At 31.3% G+C, this 19,424-nt stretch overlaps 1 protein-coding gene across 2 annotated transcripts in view; it reads right to left on the reverse strand.

Moving 5' to 3' along the window:
• The window catches only part of LOC143910538 (very long chain fatty acid elongase AAEL008004), a 44,866-nt gene that overhangs the window by 1,579 nt on the left and 23,863 nt on the right, over positions 1–19,424 (reverse strand). For both annotated transcript variants that reach the window (XM_077429048.1, XM_077429047.1), the window contains 6 exons: positions 7,776–8,005; positions 6,075–6,265; positions 5,863–5,943; positions 2,574–2,736; positions 2,360–2,496; positions 61–125 (listed from right to left, as the gene is read on the reverse strand). In XM_077429048.1, coding sequence (XP_077285174.1) covers positions 61–125; positions 2,360–2,496; positions 2,574–2,736; positions 5,863–5,943; positions 6,075–6,265; positions 7,776–7,875 — 737 coding nt within the window. In that variant the 5' untranslated portion in view covers positions 7,876–8,005. The remainder of the gene's footprint in view (positions 1–60; positions 126–2,359; positions 2,497–2,573; positions 2,737–5,862; positions 5,944–6,074; positions 6,266–7,775; positions 8,006–19,424) is intronic.

Consider the following 19,424-nt stretch of genomic DNA (forward strand, 5'->3'; position numbering starts at 1 on the left):
CCAACGATTATTTTTGTGCCCAAACTTATGTAATTATTATTATATAGACTAATAACAAACCTGGGATAGCCACAGTCGTAGACTAGAGCACTGGCAGAGTGGAAAAACACCATAAAGAATTGAATCTGAAAAATAGTTAGATATTAATTTTTGATTCAAAGTGGATGGAACACGTGCCACGGGGTGAGAAATGAAACTTTTTCAGTGGAAACCAGTGTTTATTCAGCAGTTGGAACAATTGACACACACGTTTATCATTACACATACATACATACAATTATAATGTACCCGTACGTGCAAGACGAATCGTATAAAAACGGTTAAATTAGATGTTTTGATCGGTGACGTTTTTCTGGTCGGCCCAGTCGATTGGGCAAGTCGGTTGAGTGGGTCAGCAAGTTGCAGTAAGGCCGAATGCAATTTCGCAACCACAACAACTGCCTCACCAACCAACTATCTTGCTAAAATGCACTGGTTGACTATTGAAAACTAACCACCGGAAAGATAACTTTCATTTGATCACATTTCAATCGTCGAATCCGATATGGAAATGTATCGGATAAGTTTTTTAATCGAATTTTCAACTCAAATTCTTCTGTTCAAAAATCTACAAACAAAACATGCTTTTACATATAAAGGCACAGCTGACATTTAATTTATAATCGATTCGTGATGCCTATATTGAAACGGGGTGTTGTCGTTGCAATAGTGCAACACAACGAGAGCCATTTGCAACTGCATTCCTGCAATGTGCAAACTCTTACCCAACCCTCGAGCATTCGTTGACCTCTGGTCGTGTTTACATTGTACAACCTATCCCGACTGTATAAGGCATTTGTGTGGAAATTGAAACTGCCACAGAGCGTGAATTTGATTTATTTTCACCGGCGAATGTTTGAGAAGAGTCGTTGGCCTTTTACATCAGGTTGTCGAACGAACTTGACACATATACAACGGACTTTCTCATTCTCCAAGCCCTGGCTGCGTACAGCAAATGCCATTTTCAATTTTAACTACCGCCTACTCGCAATTTCTTTCCAATGGACATTTTCCTCGTACCAAAAATATTTTTTTCTTAATTTTATATCAACGCAAATAATAATAAATCGACGTGTTTTGAAAAGAAAGCTATCGATCAATGGGTTTTTCCAATAATGATAAATGGATGTAAAACTTGACCGCAAAATGTAAAATCTGGCATAGAAAGATGTTCATATGCTTGACATCAGATGAAGCGATTGAAATAGAAATATAATATATGAATGACAAAACATTTCAGTGTTACAAATTTTACAGAAAACAATCATTTTTTTTTTTGGCATTCTGTTAATGGCATTGTAAAGGTCTCGTTCTGCTATTTTAAGAATGTAGAGTAATAGAGTATAGCAAATATACATCAAATTGATTTAAAAGAAAACAAACAATTGCGCTCACATAGGGTTGAAATAAAATTCAAATTATTCAACATTTATCATTAAGAAAAAAAATATACTATGAAACTTATTGACATTCCAAATGTATATTCGGCAAAATGAGAGACATTATAATATACAAACATATCAAATTACTCAAAAGATTTTTCTAAAATAATCAAAAAAGATTGGGAGATGCAAAATAGAGGGTATATTTCATCCAAAAATATACCTCGATATCAAAAATATACCTTGATATAACTATGAATTTTATATCAAGAATAAAATCTTGCTTTAGGTATGTATGTAAGTATATTGAATTCAACATATTACTTTTAACTTTAACTTTTTCATATACATACATTACTACGATAGCACGATAATGTTTATTATTTGACATTAGCAACTATCGAATATTATATTTATATATAGCCACCGTCTCATGCGAGTAAAATCATTTAATAGATCATTTGTCAAACATGTTGTATCAATGATTCCGGGAAGATTTTCAACATTTTGTTTATGTATGTATATTCTTTGGCCTTAGCAACAATTTATTGTATTATATACGATACTTAAGATTTGATTCTAAGATTGATGTAAAATTTTAAAACGTGTTTTGATTTAATTTATTGTCTTCGAATAAGAATGCGCACGCACTAATTCCGTATTCAAAATTTAGACAGAAACTATGCTAATCACCTGAAGTGAAACTATCCGGTCAAAATCTATACACTGTGTCTCAAAATTAGAAACTCCTATATAAATGTGACCGTTCCTATAGTGCTTAGCTTAACATTGAACTTGCAGCGTCGAAGCGCATAATTTAATTCGTTCAATGTCAACGAGTGCAGGTAATTGAACTGCGTAATAGAAAAACACTGTTATCTAATTGCACTCCGATCTGACATGGAAAAGTACTGCAGATTTAATTATATTGTACTCACCAATTGGAGTGTCGTCAGATGTTTCTTCCACCAGATGTACTTCTGGTATTCTGGTCCCATCGCGGCCACCATGTAATAGAAGTACATAATGACATGCACCAAGTTGTTGATGATGTTCGAGAACGTGCCGTGTCCACCTGTTGAAATGGAAAGGATCAATCTGATCACACGGAACACGTGATTATCAAAAAACTTAACATTACATCGTACAAACCTCCAATGAACTTAACCAAGATCCATGCTTCGAATGGCGTGAGGCTGTGATGGTACAAGTGGAGCCATGTCACTTGGGTGTTCTTCTTTCTGAGGCCGAAGAAGATCGTGTCTGCGAATTCCGACAGTTTCGAATAGTAGTAGACCCAACACAAGTTTAACATCTGCGAACAAAAACCACATATTGAGTTTTGAGTTTGAATGAAACGTTCACCGCTTCCGCGGAGAATCAAAATCTTTTTGACATTCACTTTCAACCGAATGTTTACTTTCACAATCAGTCGAAAAAAGTGTGCGTATGGCATACTTTGATAGAAAATGAGACGAGTTTCAAAAACGCTCGCAAGTCTTTATGCGCTTATATCGAGTAAATTCCCCGTAAAAATCCATAAATAACATTCTAATTTTGAGCGAATTCAACCGATTTCGATCTTTTCAGTACGAAATTTATACGTAAGGTATTATTTAAATTTAATTAAGATTCATGAGCAATTTAGAAAGTGTGCCACTATCGAGCAGGTTTCGTTATCTTCAAAGTAATTTCGTAGGCAATGATCTTGCCCATAGTTTGCGCCTCTCAACTATTGTACATATTTATATTGTTCAATACAATGCGTAATAAATACAGTTGCCTCTAAAATTAATAAATTTATAACTAAAATGTATTTCATCATGACATTATATGTAGTGCATAAAAAAACAATAGCACAAATGACTTTTTTTTGCTGCGTTATAAAATTATAAGTATTACATCTAGAGGAAAAAATTGTTGATGCGATTTTAATGCCAATTTCATACATCTTCACGGTTTTTAATATAAAAATTGAATTAAGTAATAGTTTTAAATAAGAGTGCAATGGGTTTGAGAACGTGTTTCGTTGCCAATAAGGTCGAAAGCCCTGTGGGTAAACAGCTTTTACTCTATAGTTAAAATTTGACACGCATAAAAAAATTTTCACCGCATTACAAAAAATTCTCAATCGCTATCGTCTTCTTTGTTTTAATATCTAATTACAATATAGAATACGTAAAATATTGTGGTTAAAAAAACGCATGTGATTAATATAAATTTTCATATTGAATTCCATTTAGAATTTTCCTCTATACATCTTTTTGTTTCATTCAAAATAGCATTCACTTCAACACACCTCGTGTATTTCAAACAGACGATAATTACAGCTATCATTCAGTCAGTGAAAGTGTCTATTGTTATCTAAAATCGTCCGTCTAAACTTGGCATGATGATTTTGACACCTTTAATAATCTAATAACTCAAATCCGTTATTTATAGTTGTTTCCAATTGAATGTACATAATAATGCACATAATTAAACAAGACGCATCTCATGCTTTGAATTCATATTTTTTAATTGTATTATACGGTTGTTACGTGTATACATTTTAAAAATCATTAGTGACATTCATAAAAAAAATCACACATTTTTATCAGAAGAAATCGTGTATTTTGATGATACTCAATTTTAATTTCATAAATGCTTTTGATTTCATCTAAACGATTTTTTTTTGCAAATCACGACGTGCGCGTGATTTAAAGTATTACATATATTAAATGGCGAGGAAGAATTGAAATGCATGTAAAAAAGATTTCAATAACTTTAAGTCGTTTCGCAAAAAATGCTATATCTACCTTGACAGTGACGGTACAAGGCTATGTTTATTTATATATTTTCCGTAAGCTTTTTAACTGTGGCAAACGTTTGTATTTAATTTCTGAATATATTATATTACGTGTTACTCAACTGTATGAAAAACCGTGTTCGATACATATAAAGTACAGTTCCTACAAACTTGAGTTACAACTTTTGATCTCGTTGGAGGCGATACCTGTATTTCCATATGTCATTGTCATTGTGTAAAAAATATACCTTATAGACACTATAACGGAGAGTAAGAGTTTTTTTTATCGTAGACTTCCAACAAAACACTTTCAATTCTTATATCGCACGATTTTTAGGTTACGCGGGCAGAGAAAAGAAAGTTTTTTTTCATATTTTATCATTCGTAGAACAAGTTTCCGTTGCTCGAAACGTGCCATTGAACTTACAATCATTCACTGATATGCTGGCATTGAAAACTACTTTCGTCGGTTGAATTTTCATTTTGGTTAAAACATCCATTTGAGAGGTGATTGTCGCGTTCGAAATTCTACACACAATGCCTATTGTCATTGCTTAATGATTTTAATCGCTTAATTCACCCGACAATTTTCAATAAAACTACAGTTAATAGCGCCAAGTAAACACATTATCAGATGTCTAAAACAAGTTTTTATGAAAGGTATGCGAAGGCAAACATTTCTGGAGTGTTTGTGCATCAACTTGGCATCGTAATATTTTCACGAATTTTTATATAAACTGCCGAATTTAAAATGATTATCAAAATAGACAATAGATACAAAATTGGCCAAGTAAATATCATTCTACTATATTTTATTTAATGTAGTTTCTATCATACATTTTCAACATTTTACATAATATTCGGAAAAGCGTAAGAATTTACTCTATTCATTTTAATAAAGTGTTATAACAATAATAATAAAAAATAATAAAAAGGAATTGTTATAAATTTTAAGAATTAAAAAACGAAAATATATTTGTATGATTTCTAATCATATTTATACATTTTTCATTCACTCAAATGTGCAATAAAAATGTAATAAGAACTAATGTGCTTTAAAGTGTAATAAAAACTAATTAGTGGGAATGATTGTCTTTCGTTTTCTCGTAATCACCCGCCTGTAAAATAGCTCACAGAGCAAATTTACATTGGTAAACACTGAGTGTAGAATCAGCAATTTTCATACGCCATTTAGATACATACATTCATAGTAATTTACATGTAACGGTATTGAAACGAGCTATCTCGCCATCGTATATTTTTTTTCCAACACTCAAATCTTACGCGGAAGAACTTTAAACTGGACTTATAGTAAATTCTTCAATCTTAAGGTCGACAATTTAAATCCAATTTAATAGCGGTATTTTGAACCTAACTCGAAATTGCACTGAAAATAATAAATCTCAAATTTCTGCAGCCGTGCAAGATTTGTGATCACATTTCAAACGGTTTTGTTCTACATATGAGATTTTCGACTAATTTTAGTATCACGTCCATCTACATAGAGACACACTTTATTCGCTCTAGAAACGCTCGTGTCACCCGTTGATATCTATCCAAAACCGGCCATGCATTCAAGTTCACGTTCATTATATAAAATCATCTCAAAAGTCGTAGATGGATTTATAAAATAATATATAACACAAGACTCACCCTTGTAGCCGACTCGCTAGTTCCGTAATCAACAGGTTGACAAGATAAGCTATAGTTCCTCCACCACCCCGCCATCAGATGCTGAAAGATACATTAAAAATTTAATTAATTACATTTTAAATTAAGGAATTTTAAGATTAGAATGCAATAAATAAAAATCGATAAATTGTTTTGATACACTTTTATAATGAACTTTATAATTTGATACTCACTTCGTAGAACATGTATGAAGATAGCAACACTTGAAAAGCGTTGTATATTATCAGTGTGTTTTTCAATCTAAACGGTTTCCTATTTGCCATATACTGCGGTATAATAATCGTCACAGCAGCTAAGTATGCTAGTACTACAGCCGCAGTAGGTATAGGTGTTTCAAACAGCAGCCATCCATGCACTCGAGGATCTGAAATTAATATATACATATGGATGTCGTATATAAAATGAATTTTTGTCGCAATTCAATGCGATTCACGTGATTTAATTTACGAATATTCATTTCCATATTTTTTTCGATAATGAAAGTGGTTAATTTGTTGACATATCGAATGCAAACTTTCTCGCATTAGATATGTTTATTTATGATAAAAAAATGAATGGAGGATAACCGAATACAGAAGAACGTTTTCAAATGAATATGTTAAAAGGTAACAATGAAATGATTGTCATCTTGCCAACCAATGGGAATTCAGAAGTTCTACTCGATTACGCCCACTTTTTGTACGTAGAATACTGATTGGATATTGTTTCTTGGACGTTACCAGAATTTAAAATTAGCCCGACAATATGGCGGCTGCTCTTTTCAAATTTCACTCTTATATGGAAGCAATGGTCTCAGACCAACTGGAAAGTGCATATATATACTTTGTAAAATTGAATTATTAGTTTAACAACTCAATTTAATTTTGCAAACTGAGTTTGACGGGGCATATATCGAATGATATGATAAGATGTAGTATTAAATCCGATGAATCGGCTTTTTAAGAAGCATTTTGTTTTAATTTTTGTATGTACACACCAAAAGAGCGTTGATTGATTTAACCATGGACCACTTTTTAACTTCTACCTGTAGAGTCAAAGTCGTTTTTTGTCTCGATTTGCTCACTCTCTGTACGAAACGATTTTACGTTATGATTAATTTGAAGTAATTTCATCTGCTAACAGACTCATTATTTTGTTGCGTAAATTTCATTACTCAACGATGCAATTTTATAGCACATGGGTGAGTTTGAAAATGTCAAGTTTACGCACCTTTCAGAGCGAGTTGAAAGCTCACCAAGGTCGATATGTTATATTATAATTTAATTTCGCATGCAAAATATGCTTTCAACCAGTTTTTTCTCCGTGAAAATTACGAAACGCTATCTCCAGTGGTGTTTAATTTGTAGTGCGATTTTCACACTTATTCAAGAGTAATTATGCCATTTACAGGTGCGTTTATGTTGAATGAAATCGTTATTTCTATGTGGAAATATTTTATCAGAACTAATTTGCATTACGTGGAAGAGCGCCAAATTGTCTGATTGACCCATCGAGTATGTATGTACATATTTAATGAATTCAAGACTATAAATTTTAATAGGTGTCAAGTCCTATACCTTTAAACCAGGTGTTGCCGACATGACAACACAACTAAACTAAACGTTGTAAAGCTTCTACTTTTTTTTCTTAAAAATAGCGATTGTCGAAACCAGTTTAATTAGTCACCTAACTAAAGAATAAATCATTAGAGAGTACGATCAACTTATCTCGACATCTAATTCTGCATTTGATTGAATATAAAAAATAGAAATCAAACGTATAAGAATAGAACGTCAAACATTTATTTGACTAAATGACGTTACTTCCGTTACATTTAAAGCGGAAGATTTGTAGAAACTTTCCACGATAAAAAGTTTGTGTAGTATGAAACTCACCAGCCATTGTTTCAGCTTGAATCCAGTACTTGTTGATGATCGTCGTCCAGTTGCTGTCTGAATAGTAATCGTCCATTGCAATTTTCACAAAGCCCGACATTTTGGCGGATTTTTTTTATTGACAACAAGTTAACACAAACACTTCCAAGCACTAAACACTTCCGATCTTAAAAACAAATCACTCCCAATTAATTAAAATACTCTCGGTGATGTTCCGTGGCTGATTTTATCTGAAACAAAAAATTGGGGAAATATTTTTATTAATTTATTTAAATGATATAGCACTCTGAAGTCAAGTTGATGGATGACGTACAAAGACTATTTTCGGTGCTTTCGTATCATTTTTGCGAGTTGGCGTAATATTCAAGTGTCATGAGCAAAGGCCATCGATCACAAAGGGGACGGTCATCGTCTTTTCTCTTGTCACGATGGTCGTCAACGATATCGATGGACAAGAATTCGATCCAAGGCTACACACACCGTTTGGACAACTCACTACTATAACATACTAGTATGTAGTCGGAAGGCGAACAAGTCCTATGGCGGTCTGACCGTGAATGAACGTGTAACCAATTCGGTGCTTGAGACACGACAGCAACGCAAGTGTCTGCCGATGGCGGGATTCGCTTTCGGCTCTAGCCTTAACGGAACCTGTCTACAGCATTACGTTCATGACGGAACTGACGGCTCGCATTCCGAAGATTTGGATCCAAAGAATCACCAAATGTGGCATCTGAGTTATAGCATTACAGATTAGGATAATTCCACTCGTGTGACGCTTGCGAAAGATGACCTTAGCTCAATTTACACTTGTGGGTTTGAAGCTTCCCCGCGCGTTGAAGTTTCCTCAAAGAAAATATCGAACAACATTGTAATTTAATAAAAATGGAATTATATCACATTAAACATACCAAAAAAAATTTAAAATGATATTGAAACATAATAAAATATAATATATGAAAAAAGGTATACCGGAAAGATAATTTATATTGGGTGTTTCAAATATCAAGATCGATTTATTCAAAGTGACTATTAAATATTCCATTACAATTCGCATTATCAGAGTTTAGATTTTATGATGAAAACGTCTTTACATAAGTGTTAAAATTTTTAGTATTTATCGAAATGTCTAGAATGAGGTTTGGATCTGGCTGAAAAAATCAGCTGATCATGCAATGACAAACAAAATATTTTGTCACGTAAAACGTTCTCCTGCGTAAAATTTAATGATTAAATCTATAAAGCTTTCTTTCATTATTTCATAACGTATATTTTCAATTCTTAATAAATTCATATTAAATCCGGTTTAAAATCAATTATCGCTTGATCACAGTCGATGCAAAAAACAACAATTTTTTTAGATACAATTATAAAAAAGTGTGTTTATTCTATAAAATATATAATGAACAGCTTCCTAACAGTTATATTAATGTACATATGTACCTACATATGTATATATTTCAATAATCATATTTACTATTAAAAAATTGTAATCTAAATAAACATTTCAATGGCGTGGCATGAAATTTTTCAGTTTGCTATTATATAATAAATAAACATCACAATCGTTCCAAAATATTTCCTCTCCAATTTTTTACTCAAACACATTTTGTCGACGATAAGCATATGACTTCCTTTTTTGATCAAAATATTTTCTAGAGCATTTAAATAACTCTCAATTGTATTGATACAAATAATACGATAAAAATTCATTTAATATGATTTTTTACTAATAATACTTCATGGATTTATGGTTTTGATTTAAAAATTCTAAAAAAAATTTTTAGAATATGTGGACAGACTTTCAAATGTAAATAAGTATATTGCCCGAGGCTTCCACAATTCTTGGACGTGACAGCATCCAAATACTTACAAATACAAATAAAATACAAATACAGCATAAATGTATATATGTACATATGTATATGCACCGCCTGAATATAGACGGACACGTTCGATCTAAAAACTGATTATTTATTTTATAATTATCACTGTACCACGATTATTATGCTAGACCGTTCGTTGCACGTAAATAATAATTTCCTCTGCATGCGATTGTGATCGGTCAAAGGTTGGTTTTTTTTAGTACCTAGTGTGCGAACGCTTTGGGTTTCGCAAGTGCATTTCGAAACATTTGGTTATGTCGTTACCCTGAAAACATTGAGTCAAAGTGGGTTAAGGTGAGCTGTGCCCTTCGAGATTACACACAAAACCCGATTTTTTCCATCCGGTCATGATCAGCTAGATTTCGACCGATTTAATAATACAATCGAGATGCACATTTCTAACGTCGACGAAGACTCTTGAGTAATCGGTTTATACGAATACTTTAATTTTTTAATTCTTTTATTATTAAAAAGCATTGTGCGCCAATGTCAGATACTTTCTGAATGTTGTGGAGTTTGTCAGAGAAATCGAACATGATTCAAAATGGAATTTCTTTTGGTGGTGTGCGGACGAGGAACGGTACTCTGTCATACTGTATAACACTCACGTTAACTTTCTTCCAACGTCCGAAAGTGAAAACGTAACACTTAATCGATAAGTCGAAGAATGAATCTCATGATCTAAGAAGAATTTTAAGAAAAGTTGTTTATAATTCAAGCTGCAATGTGCATATATATGTAATACGCATTCGACACATATCGATGCGTACAAAGCTTTGAACTTTGCAACACATTAAGTCTATTTCATAATTAAGGCAAAACGAGGGCAATCTATCAGCAGTTGCAAGTTCGAGTCAGATGAAAGTGCAATGTAGTTGCATATGTGCATTGCCGACACAAACTGGTATTGCATTCTATTCCTGCTCACCTAAATGCATAATACAAAAAATAACCCCACATGTACAACTCCTTACCAATGCAACGCAATGATCGGATAAAATCCATCTTATTATTCAATGACTATACCTTTTGTATCCCGACGTTTGATAAAGGCATAGTCATTTATTATAATAATACAACAATAATAATTTGCAATTTTGTATGCATCGTTTGAATGGATTGCACAATTGTATACACAAATGTGCGCGCGCAGTTATTTTCCAATGCGCTTTTCATTCTCGACGATGGCTTTTCGCAAAAGTTGACACATCTAATTTTTCAATCGGACATGTTCAAGTGTTGCATTGAATGTGGAAAAACTGGTTTCCATTGGATAACTTCTCAGTAACCTAACCTATATAGGAATTTGCGCGAATGCAACGATTGACCAATTGCATGGGTGCAATCGGACTACTTAACAACTATGCAACTGCATAGCTACTATGTATAAAATACCTTTGAACTTTATATTTGGAAAATTATTACAATGATTGTCTATGATTGATTGTTTTATAATATATAACTGAAAGTTTGTAAATTTTTAGACCGGAAAATTGTGTTTACATGCTCTAACTCAAATGGTAACAGTCATTATTACTCAATCAAAATACTATACGACAATAACTGCAGTAAGTCATTTAGAAATTAATTTAAGTAATAAATAATGGCATTACTTTATCACTTGTATATCTTTACACGCCGAGCTTAATTGATAATTATGACATAATTATTCACTTTAAAAAACACAATGGCATGTTTTTAATTAAAGCCTCACAATTCATGCTAAATTAAATAATTTTCAATATCCTTGAATTTGGTTTTGATTAAACAACAGGAATATATACCCAAAGTTCAATGCAAATGTCAAAACGATTTTTCGTATCTAAAATGACACGTGTACATTTATTTAACCATCACATTTTCACACGCTTGAAAGCTTATAAAAAAATTGTATGAAATGATATGTTCTGAAAGCTTTCTAGGTTATTTTAATTAGCAATAATAAAACTAATAACATTCTGTTTTCTTATCGCTGTAACATTTTAATTTATTATATGCACATACATAATTTTATTTTCGCTAAAACCGAATTCGTAAAAGAAAATTTACTTTCAGAATTTACGAACTACTGCTACTTGGACTACTACTACTTGAACTAATTAATACTCGACGAAATTATAAATATAAACTTTAATAAAAAAAAATTAAGATTCTTTTAAAATGAATAATGCATCAATGCAAAATACATCTACATACAAAATACATTACATTACATTCCACAGTTTAGTACAGTGTTTTCTTCTAACGAATTAAAATTTCAAAGTATGTACATACACACATTGAATTCATTAATGTACTCATTCATTCGAATAGGAAGATAAAATATACCGTTATGAGATATAATAAAACATATATTATAAATATATATAAGATAAGATAAAATATACCGCTATGATCGTTTTCGGTAGCTAATGATTCCCTAGAAAATCTCTAATGATTGAAAATCGTGGCATGAGTGAAATGGAAGTTTCTTATAAAAAATATTTTCAATATACGATTAGAAAAGTATTGCAACGGTGTAGTGCTGGGAATGTAAGTTTAGCAGAAAACGGTTTACTTAATAGCACTGTACATATACATATGTTTCGGTTTTTAATTTTTGTGAATTAAAACACGTGCTCGTATAAAAGGAAAATAAAAATTCCGCGATGAAATCGACAGGGGAGTGGAGAGTAAAAGTTGCTCAAGCTCCAGCGGCCAATCTAGGACCACACTCCAAAACAGGTACATAAATCAGAGAAGGGGAAGGGGACTGTAGGACAAAGAGGGGGAAGAAAAGGTCAACAACATTAGAAAGCATGTGCCGTCAATGACCTATCGCTTTTTGCGTGGCCTCTAAAGTTTAGAGCCAGCCGTTTAGAAGTTTTGCACGATGTACATATACGTTGGGCGTGTATCAACAACCGTTTGCAAAAAATCACTGGTCATCGATGATCAAGAATTGCCCGAAAAAATCTTGCCAGAGGAGAAATCGAAAGGACCATAAACAAGAACAAATACACATATATAATATAACAACAAACCGTTCAACAACATATTATATCAATTTTCTACCCGTGTATACTAATGCATTGGGTGAGTTTTAGTATTATGTACCTCAATCAAACACATGTGCAAACTATGCGAATCGATTATACCCCTCGACAATTTATAATAGTCATGATCAAAAAAATTGCATACGTTTTTGGCGAAATCGAACACATTGCGTATCCACAGAGAAAATTTCCGATATGCAATCAAGTGAAACCGTCTTTGAATAAATGAGCATACTTTTGAGTATAATTCTACCACATTACTGAAGTATAATTCAAAATAACATAGGATGTTTCAAAAAGATGAAGCCGATTTGAAATCGCTATACATTTATCATGAATTATGGTTACCTAAACAAAATCTGCTTTAGATCGTTGACTTTAGGCAGTCTTTAGTTAATATTATGTATAAAATGTATTATGAGCATTTTTAATAATTTTATATAGGTTTTTGAGCTCTTTTTCCTATTATGCTGTACATTAACATTAGAATAATATAATACTATAATTACTAACAAAAACAAAATCATATAGAAAATTAACAGTAGAGCAGTAGCTATTAAAATAGATATAAGGTGTATTATGTACATAATTTAATAATGATAAAAAGAATTTGAAGATCAAAATCAAATGAATTAAACTCTTACTAGTTGAAAGCGTAAAGCATCGAGTTTTAAATTAGACATCTCTTCTAGGGCACGAACAGTCCCTAGTCTTTGCTATTTTACCTGAGTTTAAATCGCTATATGTATAACCGCAATGGCAAATTTCTCATGAATTAAACTTGTATTACTTGAAATGGTGGGACATTCCGTTTCAAATAACTAGACGCCTCTCAGCAAACAAACAGTCTTAGCATCAGTTATTTACGACTAATCTGGAGAAATAAAAACAAAACTTATTGTGATGTTGGGCTGCTATCATACAAATGAGTGAGCGTTGGGGCTGTTCGTGTAGTTTGAGAGACATCTGGAGGTAAGCATTTGAAACTATTGCAGACAAGTGACAGTTTCATTCATGATCGATTTGTTGTTGCAGATATGTACATGTACATACATACATATATACACACATATAGCGATTTCAAGTCTGGTTTATGTTTTTGAAACACTCGGTACATACTTAAATATACTAAAAGCAATCAAACTTTAATAATCAAAATCATTAATGATGTATAATTATCGTATTCCGTTAGATACTCAATTACTGGAGCACTGCAAATGAAAGTGTGTTTTTAATCGATTTTCACTTCAATGGAGATATGAAATGTGTGATTTAAATTACATACGTACGTCAAACTTTTAAATTTAATCGGCACATTTCAAAGCCAATGTCAGTGCCAAGAAACGATTTCGACTCGATCGTATTTCGATGGCGAAATTTATCGCGAAAAGCGTGTAACGAGTGGCGTTCGCGATGCTTAACGTGTAGAGACGTTATACAACTGAATTAATGACGATTTAATTTTTCAGTACTCAATCATCAATTAAGATACGATCCATCACGTGATAATAAGCCGTAAGCGATCATATCTCACCGTAATAGCATCCGGAAAATCGAACCTTGGACGCTTAACGCTAAATTATCCCGCTTTGAATAAAAAAATAAAACTTTTTTATGATTATACATTGAAGCCGACTCATGAATATTTGATGTACATATTGACTTGGATTTGTAACAATTAAAATCTATAAATTCGATTTCCCTTCACTAATATACATATGTACATATTCTATTTAACTGAGTAAAAATGTATTTAAATCAGAAAATGTATCGTTATTGGTTCATTAAACTATTCACACATAGCTTTTAAGATATCATCTATTCCATATAAACAATCACAAATTAAAATATTCAATAAAATAGATTTTTTTCGATGTTTTCAATTTTAAAATTTAGATACCTGTGTAGATTTAGATACCTTTAGATATCCATATGAACATATTAAAATCATAATTAGACATGGTTTTTAGAACTTATTAAATTTAAACTCGATTATTTAAATTATTTCAATGCGAGACTTATCACTTGTAGATATACAAAAGTAGTAAATCATATTATTTTATGTCTCTTAATTATACTATATATTTTTTAAATCAATGCAAGATTTATTATTTTACATAGTATTACTATTTTTATTTTTTGTGTCATTGTATTATTTATTTTTTTTATTGAACATGTTTCCGACCATAGTATCGCTTTGGGGCGACCTATAAAGTCTCAATGGTCGAAATTTAATTTTAAATAAATAAATATAATATATTTTTTACTTCAATAGATGTACTTTTTCAATAAGTATATTTTATATATGTAATAATTTTTTTTATATAATTTTTAATTTAATAGGCTAAATATATATGAGCCGTTTAATTTGAAAGTGGAATAAGTCCACTTTTCTTCATTTCGAGAAATATTTCGCAAAACGTTAAATATTATGTTTTGTGTTTAGCAATATTTCAAAATATTGGTGGCCTGTAATACGTTCATTCTAATTTTCCGAGATTCTTGACATATTGAAATAAAATAAGTGAAAACAATTTCTGAATTAAGTCAAAATAGTGGTTTTGGAACCAAAAATTGGACTTTCGCTTCTTTCAAATATTATGGCTCATATGTATGTATGTATGTACATATGTAGTAAATCAAGTAGGTTGAGCTATTTTTGATATTTCCAAATACCTTATGTATAATATAATTTTCAAGATTCCTTTGAATGTTTTGTTTTTTAGATCTACCTTGGAGATATTTTTTTTTTTTTGATTTTTAAATGCTTTTTATTATTACGAAATTATGTTCACAATACATCTTATATCTATTTTAATAGCTACTGATCTACTGATCATTTTCTATTTTACAATTTTAATTTAATTTGGTTAGTAATCACAGTATTATATTATTCTAATGTTAATCTAAAGCATAATAGGAAAAAGAGCTCAAAAACCTATTTACAATCCTTATAAATGTTCATAATACATCTAATACATAATATTAATTAAAGACTATCTAAAGTCGATGACCTAAAGCAGATTGTGTTTAGGTAATCTGTGTTTATACCTGAAGGGTATAGACATTTTGTTGTACACAGATATTACTAACAAACTAACTAGTCGATTCTATGACAGAATCACTAATAACCATACACACTTGTGAAGAATCTCGGTGATTACAACAAAATGTCTATACCCTTCAGGTATAAACAAAGATTACCCACACACAAGCTGCTTTAGGTCATCGACTTTACAGAGTCTTTAATTAATATTTTATTTTATTTTATTTTATTTATTTGGAAAATTTACAGTTTACAGTTTATTAGATTGATAGTAAAAAAAATATAATTATGTTAAGTAAACCATTAATAATTTTCACATATAGGTAAAAAAAGAAAAGCTCAAACATTTAAAATAAGAAACAAAAATGATAATAGAGTAAGATAGTTAAAGAAAACAAAAAAAGAAAAAAAATAGAAATAACAGTATAATAAAAATATCAGAATAATAAGAATAATAATATGATAAAAATTATGAAATAATATAAAAAATATAATATATAACAAAAAACAAAAAGACAAAATAAATACATCAAAATAAAAATTCATAATCATAATCATAAACTTTCATTAAAATTAATCATCGAAAAACAAATTTGCAATAATTACTCTAGCTTGTATAGCATTAATATTAAATAAGTCAAACATAGAAATTGTTAAGATTAGTGTGTTGACGGTGGAGCTTGCACGCCAGATGAATGAGCTTCTTCCATAATTAGAAAAAGTATTAGGTATGTAAAGGAGCTCATTACATCTAGTCATTCTATTTGGTACACGCAATGATAGTCTGCTCAATAATTGAGGACAGTCAATCGAGCCGTTAAGGATGTTCAAAATTGTTGAGATGTCAGCTATCTCCCTTCTTTTGACAAGAGGAAGTAGATGCTGACACCTACAAGCATCTTCATAGGAAGTATAGGTTAATCCAAAACGGCTACTGACGTACCTCAGGAATCTCTTCTGAATGCGCTCCAATCTGTCTCTTGCACCAGAGTAATCTGGGTTCCAAACTTGGGATGCAAACTCAACAATACTTCTTACGTATGCACAATATAGTATTTTGTATGATTTTATAGAAGTAAAGCATTTGGAGGACCGGATGACGAACCCGAGGGCCTTCGACGCTCGAGCTACAACATTGTCAATATGTTTACTAAAGGATAGATCAGAGTTTAAAAAGACTCCCAAATCCCTAATTTCCGATACCCTTGTGAGTCTATGTCCGTTAATTGAATGAGGAAAGTCAACTGGACATAGTTTTCTGGTGAAGGTTATGCAGGAGCATTTTGCTACATTAATTTCCAACTTATTTATGCTGCAATAAGCCTCTAGTCTGAACAAATCATCTTGTATCAAATCATATTATGTATTAGATGTATTATGAGCATTTATAAGAATTGTAAATAGGTTTTTGAGCTCTTTTTCCTATTATGCTGTACATTAACATTAGAATAATATAATACTATGATTACTAACAAAAATAAATTAAAATTGTAAAATAGAAAATGATCAGTAGATCAGTAGCTATTAAAATAGATATAAGATGTAATATGAACATAATTTCGTAATAATAAAAAGCATTTAAAAAATCGAAAACTCGATAATTGGGTCGACCACACGCCTGTCTCTGTCTTGAATGAAACTGTCGTCTTGGGATGAAAGAGAAAGCAGCCAATTTGGATGATCGTAGCAGACCATGAAACGGCGACTGCTTTATCGTCGTTAGCCACCAAGGACCGCCAGGTATGAATAATAAATTAACGAACCGGATATTTGACGATGTCCCACGTAGAAAGCGCGCCCCGATCGACCCGCCAAATTCGAAAGAAAATATGTAGCTGTTATATGTATGTATCCAAGAACCAGTTTCGTTTTCGGAGTCAATAACACATGACGTCCTCACCCCTACCTGGCTATAAAAATTAAAATTATAAAATTCAATATAGTGGAGTAAAAACCACTTTGTATCTATCAATTGGCATGCGAATACTTCAGTATCTGAAAAATATTTATTAAATGAAATTCCTCTGGAAAGAAGTGAAACAGAATTTTAATCAATAGATAGAAAAATTAATTTATTTGTTCATCCAACTGTTAAATCTACATTTGAAAGAGTTAAGTGAAAACTTTGATATAGTTCAGAAGGACTTAAGAGGGTCAATTTTGCAACACTACTATACAAATGCTAATAATTATAAAGTAAATATAGAGAATAGACAATAATAATAATATAAATAGTTTCCCAGAGAGAGAAATGTGACAAAATATTCTGATAGAGAATCATCAAACCAACGTTCAAAGGTTTTGAAGGAAAATTTTATACTAATTAACGATAATTATAGATAAGTTGCCAAGGAGATTAATTAAAGATAAGCTGCCAAGAAGGATATGAGCAGGGACCTCATATAAGGGCTCAGGGGGAAGCGTTTGCTCCCCCCCCCTAGATTTGGTCAAGGCATGACATCTACCTACATATGTACATATGTCATTAGATGAAATACATACTATAAATCTTCATCAAATTGATTATTCGTTACTAAAAGTTTAGGCCTGAAGAAACTGTAACATGTCGATAAGAAGGTTCTTTCAAAAAAAAAAGTTTCATAAAAATAATCACAAAATGGCCAAGTATTTCCCCCCTCCCTCCCCTGAAAGAAGGTTTATATTTTCAAATCTTCGAAAAGAAAAGTTTGAAATTATATCGCAAAATCATAGAATACGAGAATGTAGAATGAAAAATGAGGGAAAAATTCAAAAATAACAAAATACAAAAACATTTTCACTTTCTAGTAGAAAACAATATGTAAATTTTACGATTATACATCACTTTCATTAAAATAATATACATACATATGCCTGTAAGATAAGTGGATCAGGTCTCTGTTCTTGTAAAGTTTTATGGTTTCAGTATTTAATACAGAATATTAAACTCCTTAACTTTAAACAACATATAAGTCATTATTTGATTTTCATTCAAAAGACAGTTTAATATTTTTAGACGTTTATTTTTATCAATTTATTGTCAAATTACAAAAGATGGATTTATATTTTTTCACATATATGTATATGTAGATTAAACTTCCCTCGTTTCCAACTAGCAAAATTCCACTTGCATTAGTGTCTCCTTGAAAAATATCCCAAAAAATGCATAACAAACACAAAAAAGCGTGGAAATTGCTGAGAATTGAGATAATGAGAATTTTTCGAGCGTGCGCCTAATGTGTTAGTTACACCGCAATAAATACATTAGAATAATAAATCGAGTTCAACGCTCGAACTTGACTCAACATCAAATATAAATTTGATGCTTACAACATAGGCCATCAACAGATTTATAATATAACTGAAAGGAAAAAAATGAAGACAAATTACATTGCGAAGCGAATTCGCAATAGCGCACGATTACACGATACGAATTACATGTAATGCGTTACATTTGCATTTATCATCGATATACTTGTTATAAAATACGAAATTGATATCATACGCGTTTTAAACATTTTTTTTATATTTTGGAATTTTTGGAATTTAAGAAAAACGCTACTTAAAATCGTTTATAAATATTTGAGGAAAAATTTGTATTTTTTGCGATCACACAACTCATCATTTTAAGCTGCTAAAATTTAAAACATAATTTCTATGCTAAAATGTACTATTTAGAAGTGACTTTCAAGTTGAAATAAAA

The sequence above is a fragment of the Arctopsyche grandis genome, chromosome 4 (genome assembly GCF_051622035.1).
Source record: "Arctopsyche grandis isolate Sample6627 chromosome 4, ASM5162203v2, whole genome shotgun sequence".
Lineage (NCBI taxonomy): Eukaryota > Metazoa > Arthropoda > Insecta > Trichoptera > Hydropsychidae > Arctopsyche > Arctopsyche grandis.